The 7602-nt window shown below is 67.3% G+C and overlaps 3 protein-coding genes across 3 annotated transcripts in view; 1 reads left to right on the forward strand and 2 right to left on the reverse strand.

The window, feature by feature from the left end:
• Positions 1 to 147: 147 nt before the first annotated feature.
• Positions 148 to 1197, reverse strand: EMIHUDRAFT_119967 (hypothetical protein; the record flags this gene model as incomplete). Its single annotated transcript, XM_005765412.1, has 3 exons — positions 148 to 207; positions 513 to 560; positions 799 to 1197. Coding segments are annotated over 3 exons (507 nt in total), but the record flags the coding sequence as incomplete, so codon positions are not given.
• A 1237-nt stretch (positions 1198 to 2434) lies between these two features.
• EMIHUDRAFT_247142 (hypothetical protein) lies at positions 2435 to 3971 on the forward strand (the record flags this gene model as incomplete). Its single annotated transcript, XM_005765413.1, has 4 exons — positions 2435 to 2875; positions 2984 to 3031; positions 3213 to 3338; positions 3843 to 3971. The coding sequence occupies 4 exons, from the start codon at positions 2435 to 2437 to the stop codon at positions 3969 to 3971; spliced, it is 744 nt and encodes a 247-aa protein (XP_005765470.1).
• A 3200-nt stretch (positions 3972 to 7171) lies between these two features.
• Positions 7172 to 7602, reverse strand: part of EMIHUDRAFT_119969 (hypothetical protein) — a gene marked incomplete at both ends in the record, with an annotated part of 3220 nt that continues 2789 nt past the window's right edge. The window contains one exon of the mRNA XM_005765414.1: positions 7172 to 7493. Within this exon, the coding sequence (XP_005765471.1) occupies positions 7172 to 7493 (322 nt within the window). The remainder of the gene's footprint in view (positions 7494 to 7602) is intronic.

Below are 7602 nucleotides of genomic sequence, written 5' to 3' on the forward strand. Positions count from 1 at the left end.
CCAGATCACGCGAGAGAACCCGAGAGTGCGGCGTGAGCAGCGTCGCCAGTCACGAGCGCACCGAGGTCGTGGGCGTGTCGTGGGCGTGTCGTGGGCGTGTCGTGGGCGTGTCGTGGGCGTGTCGTGGGCGTGTCAGCCGATGGGCACCTTCGACCCCTCGACGTCGCGCCACGCCACCGGCACCGAGGCGATGCGGTAGCCTCTGGCCTGCGGACGGGGCGCAAACCGGATCAGAAGCGGGCACGGGCGGCCCCAGCGAAAATCTGAGGGCCATGCGGTAACCGCGTCGGTGGCCTCGAGACCTCGGGGGGGCCGAAATCGGCGATTTCGGCCGAGGACGGGTGGGGCGGGCCATCGGTAACCGCGTTTGGCCCGCCCGGGGAATGTGCCTGTCTAAAAGCGCCTCCGGCCGCGCGCCTAACCTCTGGTGATCCCGGCTGATCTCGTGTGATCTCGGGCGATCTCGGCCGATCTCGGCACAATCTCGCCTGCGCGAGGGCGAGGAGCTGCACATCGTATGCCCAGCCGCGGATCTGCAGCGACGGGAAGAGCTCGCGCGCCTAGAGAAAGAAGAGACACACGGGTGGGGAACGAAGTGCGCAGGCACGGGAGGGGAGCCAGCGCGCGCGCCGCGCGGCGGGAGAGAAGCTTGAAGCCGCACTGAGTGTCGGGCACGCCCCGGACGCACGTCGACGCGAGAGCCGCAAAGACGACTCCCATCAGCCTCCTCGCGGCGGGCCGAGCGGCGAGAGCCGCGGCGCGGCAGCCGACGGCCATCTCGCAGCCGCGCGCGCCCACCCGCCGCTCGAGCGCGGGCAGCGCCGAAAGGGGCGTGGCGCCGTCCGCGTCGAGGAGGAGCAGGAGGTCGCCTCGCGCCGCCGCCGCGCCGGCGGCGAGGGCAGCGCCCTTGCCGCGATTGGCCCCACGGCCGGAGGAGAGGAGCCGCAGCCGCGGCTCCGCCGCCAGCCGCGCTGCGACGAACTCGCAAGTTGAATCGTGGGAGCCGTCGTCCACCACGATGATCTCCCACGGGCCGCGCCGGGTGGTCGACAAGTGAGCGAGCGACTCCTCGAGCGTGCGCGGAAGCCTCTCTGCCTCGTCGTACGCAGGGATGATCACAGAGAGAGACGCGGTGCCGACAGTGCACTGCGCGGCCGGCGACCGCGGCGATGGCAACCGGAGCGCGGGAGGTCGCATGGTGCGCGATTTTTTTTCTTTAGGGAGGGGGGTCAGTGTCAAGTCCGCGCCTGGCTGTTGTGTGTGTTTGAGTTTATTTAATGGTCGAGTACGAGGACTGGGGGGTCAACAGGGAGGCAGGGGGTTCAACCAGGCGACGGAGGACCGTGGGCCATCGCGGGGACCACTCAGTCAGCCCGGAGGGCGCGGTGGAAAGATCCGGATGGTCTTCACGCCGGTGGGAGGCACCGAGGCGTCTGGGACGCTCCACTCTACCTTAGCTCCTGAGGGGCGCGTGGTTGTAACCACGTAGTAGGACCCTGCTGTGTGAATTCGCGGTTGCGAAGCGACAGAGGGGGGGGCGGGCGGGCGCTAACTATGGGCAACTACATGTCGAAGGTTCGAGGTCGACTACTCGCCGCCTGGGTCGTTTGGGGCGCGCGGCTCCGTCGAGGACCGGGCGCGCCCCTTTCCCGGCGCGGCGTAGGTCCCACTCTGACGTATAGAGGGGAGGCACGGACAACGGCCCAATTCATCAATTCCACTCATCTTCTGGTGCCTAGCCCCGTGCAGCGGCGGTCCGGCAGGCTGCCCCCAAGGCCCCCTGGGCCGCTGCGGGTTTTGGAGTTATGCTTTGGCACAGCTTCGGCGATGGCGGCCCCTCTCTGGGGCTTGCATAGGCGGGGAGTCTCCCTCGCTGGTCTCCTCATTCCCTTTTTTCTTTTTCTTTTGAGAGCAGGACGCCGGGTTTGTCCTTGTATGTGCGTGTCGGGCCGGGGTGTGAGCAAGGGGCAGAAGGGGCGGGGGCGTGCGGGGCAGAGGCCCAACGTCGGGCGGCTTGTCGGGGTCCGGAGCATTCGAGGGGGGAATGAGGAGGGGAGAATGGGCGGTCGGCGATGGAGTATGATGCGACAGGGCGTACGGGGTAGCCGTCACTTTCCTGCCTCACAAGGGCGGGGCTGTCCCGGAAAGTGAGAAACGCCGGGCAGCGTGACGCATCAACGAAACCTCCCATACGTGTTTGGGCTCCTCCTTCGCTGTCCCATCTCCTCATCTCTTTCCCGCCTGGGCGGGGCAGCGGGTGGGCGCGCGGTGAGGCGTGGCGTGTGAGTGTGTGCGACTGCAACGACGGACCGCTCGCAAGAGACCATTGGGTTTGTACTATTAACAACGAAGGCGCTCTCAAAAAAGAATTTCATCCCGCGCGCTCTGCTTCCGCAGGGCGGCTTGTTACCTCTGCAGCGACCGAACCGGGTGCATGCTGCACCTCCGGCGCTCCACCACCGACATCGCCCTTGGAGGCGGCGCAGAGCATGCGACGGCGCGGCCTCCCTTTCTGCACCGCCTCGCAAACTCGGTCGCGGAGGTGGCGCCGCCCGAGGAGCTCGACGCGGTGAGCATGTCAGCGACTGACCGGCTGGTTGCCTGGCTCTCCGGCTGGGGGCCGCTCGTCACCTCGCTGACAGAGGCTCAGCTCGCCGACCCTGCAAGCCGCCGCTCACAGCGATGGAGCAACGCCCCACGCTCCTCCGCTGCACATGATCGCGGCTCAGCCCGCGGCTCAGCCCGCGGCTCAGCCCGCGGCTCCGCCCGTGATTCGGTCCGCGGCTCGCTCCGCCACTCAACGATCAAGGTGCAGGCCACGCTCGGAGTCGGCGTCAAGTCTGTCCGCGGCCAACTCGGCCGCGCCTCGCCAAATGTGCGGATCCCTCGCCCTATCCGTTCCGTCCCATGCCCCGACGCCACCTATCCACTCAGCGCCCCCTCCTTGTCCCCGCCATCGCTCAACTGCTTGTGGCTCGGCTAGGCATTTGTCGACGCGTGCGCCGACGCGCTCGCGCGAGAGGCTCTGCAGGTGCGGCCGCCTCCCCTTGCCCGCCTCCCAGGGCCAGCAGCCTATCTCGTCGCTGCTGCGGCTCTCACTGCTACTGTCCCGAATCACCACCGCTGCAATCGCCGCCGTTTGGTCTGAGCCACTCGCCGAATGCGCAACTCGCTGCTGCCCCTCTCGAGACATCCACTCCCTGCTGCTGCAGGAGCTGCGCGGTGATACAGACGGCGACAAGCGGGCCGCGAGGTTCTCCGACGCCCTTTCGCCCTTTCGGGAGCGCGAGCCGTCGTGGTGGGAGTCGGTGCAGCTGTGGCTCTTCACCACGAGCGAGGTGGCGAGATTCGCGGAGAGCAGCCGAGATATCTCGCTTCATCACGCGCAAAGATTCTCCGCGCACCCTCTGCGCACCCACCCTCACGTCTCCCCCGCTGCTTGTGCAGCTCTCTTTCTCTCGCGCGCGCCTCCCACCGGCCTGACGCGTCAGCTAGCCGCCTTCACGCCCGCGCCTGGCTGCGAGCAGGAGCGGGAGGAGCTGGCGCGGGCGGTGCGGCGCGGCGCGGCGGAGGAGAAGCTGGCGGCGGCACAGGCGTGGCGGCAGTCTATCCGCGAGTCGGCGCGCCGCTCGACGCTCCGCTCCTCGCGCCGCTCCCTCGGCCCAGCCCAGGCGGCCACCGCAGAGCATGCGCCGCCCGTCAAGCCCGCCCTGCCCGCCGCGGCGGGGTCGTCTCTCTCGTCTCTCTCCTCCCTCTCCTCCCTCTCCTCCCTCTCCGCGCAGCCGCCGAGCGGCGCGCCAGCGGCAGATGTGGCCCCTCCGCTGCCCCGCCTGCCGCCCGAGCCCGAAGGCGCGCGAGGCGGCGAGCCGACCGATGCTTGTGCTGACCACGCCAGCACCGACGCGGAGCGCCCGCCGCCCGAGCTGGCGTGGCGGGACGAGTCGGCCGACACGCCGCGGTTCGCCGTCTGAGTCTCGCCAAGTGGCATATACCCACGGCTTTGTGCACGCAGCACGGGTCTCGGGTGCGTGTGGCGCCAGCTCGAACGTCGAAGGCGGCTACCGTGTGGGTGTGGCTGTGTGCGTTTCGGATCGAATGGGCGCGGGTGCGCAGAGGTACCGCGGGATTTTTTATATTTTGCCGCGTACAGTCTCGTACAGCTCGTCGCCAGACGACGCAGGGCAGACGATGTGGAGGCGGAGCAGACGCGCAGGGCGAGACGAGGGAGGGAGCAGGACTTTGCGGAGATCAGCAGGAGGATGTACGAAGAGATTAGGAGCAGCAGGGACCCGAGGGACCATGTGGAAGACGGCTAGTGCTAGTCTCTCCCCCATCGGGAGGACGACCCCGGCTAGTCGCCGACCACACCCACAAAGAACCCTGCACAAAGATCGCACGGGCGGGGATCTGTTCCTTTTTACCCATCTCACAGTTGTCCGTTTTATTTGTTTTTGTACAGCTCAATCCGTGCGGGACGCTCAATAGCATTACGTGGCACGACGCCCGTTGGGGGGGCACGGCTGACCCACGGCCACAGGCCAACCGATGCCATCACACATCCTCGCGGCCTTGCATCGAGCCGTGCATGTCAGCTGCGTGAGCGCGCGCGTGCGATTAAGCTGCTGGACCTCGCGCAAGATCGGATGTTGGTTGGTGACCAGCCGCGGGAAGCGCTTGTTATCACGGCTCGTGTGGCAAAGCGTCCAGTTGTGTTGCCGCGCGTGCGGTGAGGTGACAATGTTCCACTTCCGCGGGGGGCCATCGACGCAAGTGAGGGTGCTGGCCACGTGGGCGTACTGGTCGACTGGAACCAGCGCCGCGACCGCATCGTAGAACCACAGCGTCCTGGCGTCTCTCAAGTCCGGCCTGTTGGAGTCTATCCCATGCACGACGAGCGTCTCGCCGGGGACGAGGGATGCATAGGTTGTCCACTTGAAGACCTCGTCCATCATGCGCAGGTGCACGGCCACCAGCTCACGCGAGTGCGCGAATGCCTGCACGATGAGCCAACCCATCGAGACGTCCGTCGTCATGGCGCACTTGCCGCGTGCGCGCAAGTGGGTCACGCCGTGGAGCAGAGCATGGCGTGGCTCGATGTAGTCGAAGAGGCGCGACACCGCGCGCGGGCTCAGGAAGACAAATCCGCCGAACGCAAAGGCGAAGGAGCGCATTGGGTCGGCCGTGCGGACCGGGCCGATGGAGTAGCCCGTGTGGATCCCGCTCGACTCGTTGTAGCCGTGCGCGTGCTCGAAGCTGCCGCCGTACGCTGGACGGCTGCCGACGACGGTCGCTGCGCGCCGTAGGAAAAGTGCCATGCGCACGGGATCGAGCCACGTGTCGCGATCGATATAGCCGACGAACGGCAGCCGCGCGTACGCGGGGTTGCGCATCGCGTGCGCGAACCACTGGAGTATCTTGAGCACGCACTGGTTGCCTTCGGTGTGGTGGTGCTTGCTGCGCTCGATCTCGAGGACGTTCCACTTGAGGCCATTGAGCAGGGCGACGCAACCCGCGCAATGGCTGGACGGATCCGGCGGCGGCGCCTCGTGCGCGAAGGCCAAGTAGCGGAAGAGCAGCACATCTGCTGCCGCTGCCGTAGGCAGGTAGTGCGAGGCCCATAGGAGCGTCGTGACGTCGCGCCAAGGGTCTGGCGTGAGCACGCCGAAAGCGGCGACTGCGCGTGGTGGGGCTTGGGGATGCATGCGGTGGCGCGTGGAGCCGTCTGTCAAGTACTCGGTGGCACGTGTGCCAAACAGGAGGGACTTATTGCGCATCTGGCCGATATTCCAAGGAGAGGACCGAGATGAGCGTGTGCCAGTATCTTCGGCCCTCGCCAGCATTAGCGTCAGCCAGCTACTCGGCCAGCACTCAAGTCGACCGTGCGTGGGCGGGTGGGCGAGTGGTCCTATTGGCGCGATGGCGCCGATGACACGCGAAGTTTTCGTTAGGATGCGTGGAGTACAGTGTTGTGTGTCCGTTAGCTCCGAGTAGAGGGGGCGTTCTGCAGTTAAGGGGAAACCCGGTACACGGAACTAACCCTCGGAGACCCGTGTTTACTTTACGGCCCTTTCCCTGCGAACGCGCACCCCCCTAGGGGTCAGGGCTCTCTAGCCCGTAACCCGATGCCGATCATCCGGCCCGCTAGGTGCGCTTCTGAGCTCCCCGGCCCTGGATGTGAGGTTACCGACTGCACTCCAAGTGCTCCAAGGATTTTTCTGTGAATGACCCCCCCCCCCCCCCCAGGTTGCCACGACGAGGTCGAGCACGCTTCTATACGCTCGCCGAGCCTTCCTTTCCATCCCATTAGGCAGCCTGCGCTGGGAACGGTGGCGGTCAGAGGCAAAGCCTACGAGGGGTGGTGGAACCACATGTCACGGCTACTGCCGGCTCGACCCCACGAACCCACGATAGCCTCCGAAGGCTGACTTTGCGGCACCATGCATCATCGGACGATGTCGACGAGTTGGGTCGCTCTCGCGGTAGCCAGATGACCTCTCTTCCTAGGAGCATCTCGGCCATGGCCGCAGGGTCCAGGGAGCGCGGCGGGGGGAGGGTGCTGGAAGCAACAGCCAACACGGAGCTCCGTACACTCGTCACTCCGTTGGTCTTGGAGTATGGAGACGTTTTCAAGATAGAAGATTAGCGCGTCTCAGTGAAATGGCACTAGCCCATATTTTAGCTCCAACTCCATTAATGCATTTTTTATCGCCGGCGAGGCGCGAGTGAGCTCGCTCGTTACACATCACGTCAAAGAGCACATCGCTCGCAAGACGGCGCGCGCCAACCATGTCCATGATCCATCAAGCATCGTGCACCGGGTCTCGGACGCCCCGACCTAGTCCCCCGACAGACCTCCAACACGCCGCACAGAGCCGCGAGCGCAAGAGCCACACCGGCGGCGGGCAGCACGCCTCACGGGGCATGCCACGCCGCGCACACAGCCCCGCTCCCCCAAACCCCCGAACCCCCGCGTGCAGCATCTGTGTGTGTGCGCGTGCGCGATCCTCCCGGGACGGGCGCCCCGAGGCGGGCGGGGGCGCGATCCCACCGCCAGCGACACGCACCAAACCTAGTACGCGCAGAGCGCGTGCCAGCACCGAGCGCCAAGCAGCCACGGGCCAGCACCCGGGCCAGCGCGAAGGCCGCAAGCGCAAGGCGCCTGCCCCGCCACTCAGATCAGCCTCCGCCGCTTCTTTGCAAGGTCTCCCTCGCGCCCCGCCCCGGAGGGCCCTGCGCTCGGCCCCGCGCTCGCGCCGGCGCCAGCCCCGCCCCCCGTGCCTCCTCCCGCGCTGCTGCTACCCTCTGCCACGTCGGCCGCCGCGCCCGCGAGCGAGGAAGCGGCCTCGCACCGCACGCCGCTGCCACCCTGCGGCTCCGCCCCCTCCACCGCCGCCCCCTCCACCGCCGCCTCGGCCGCCGCCGCCTCGGCCGCCGCCGCCATCGCCGCCTCCGACTGCGCCGCGGCGAGGGCAGCCTCGTGGATCGTACGCCACCTGCGCACAGCAGGACGCGAGAACGGCCTTCATTAGGCGGCGACGGTGCGCCGGCGACGGTACTGGCGGGGGCGGGAGCAGCAGCGGAGGCGAGGGCGGCTGACAAGAC

The sequence above is a fragment of the Emiliania huxleyi genome (genome assembly GCF_000372725.1).
Source record: "Emiliania huxleyi CCMP1516 unplaced genomic scaffold EMIHUscaffold_552, whole genome shotgun sequence".
In the NCBI taxonomy this organism is placed as follows: Eukaryota; Haptophyta; order Isochrysidales; family Noelaerhabdaceae; genus Emiliania; species Emiliania huxleyi.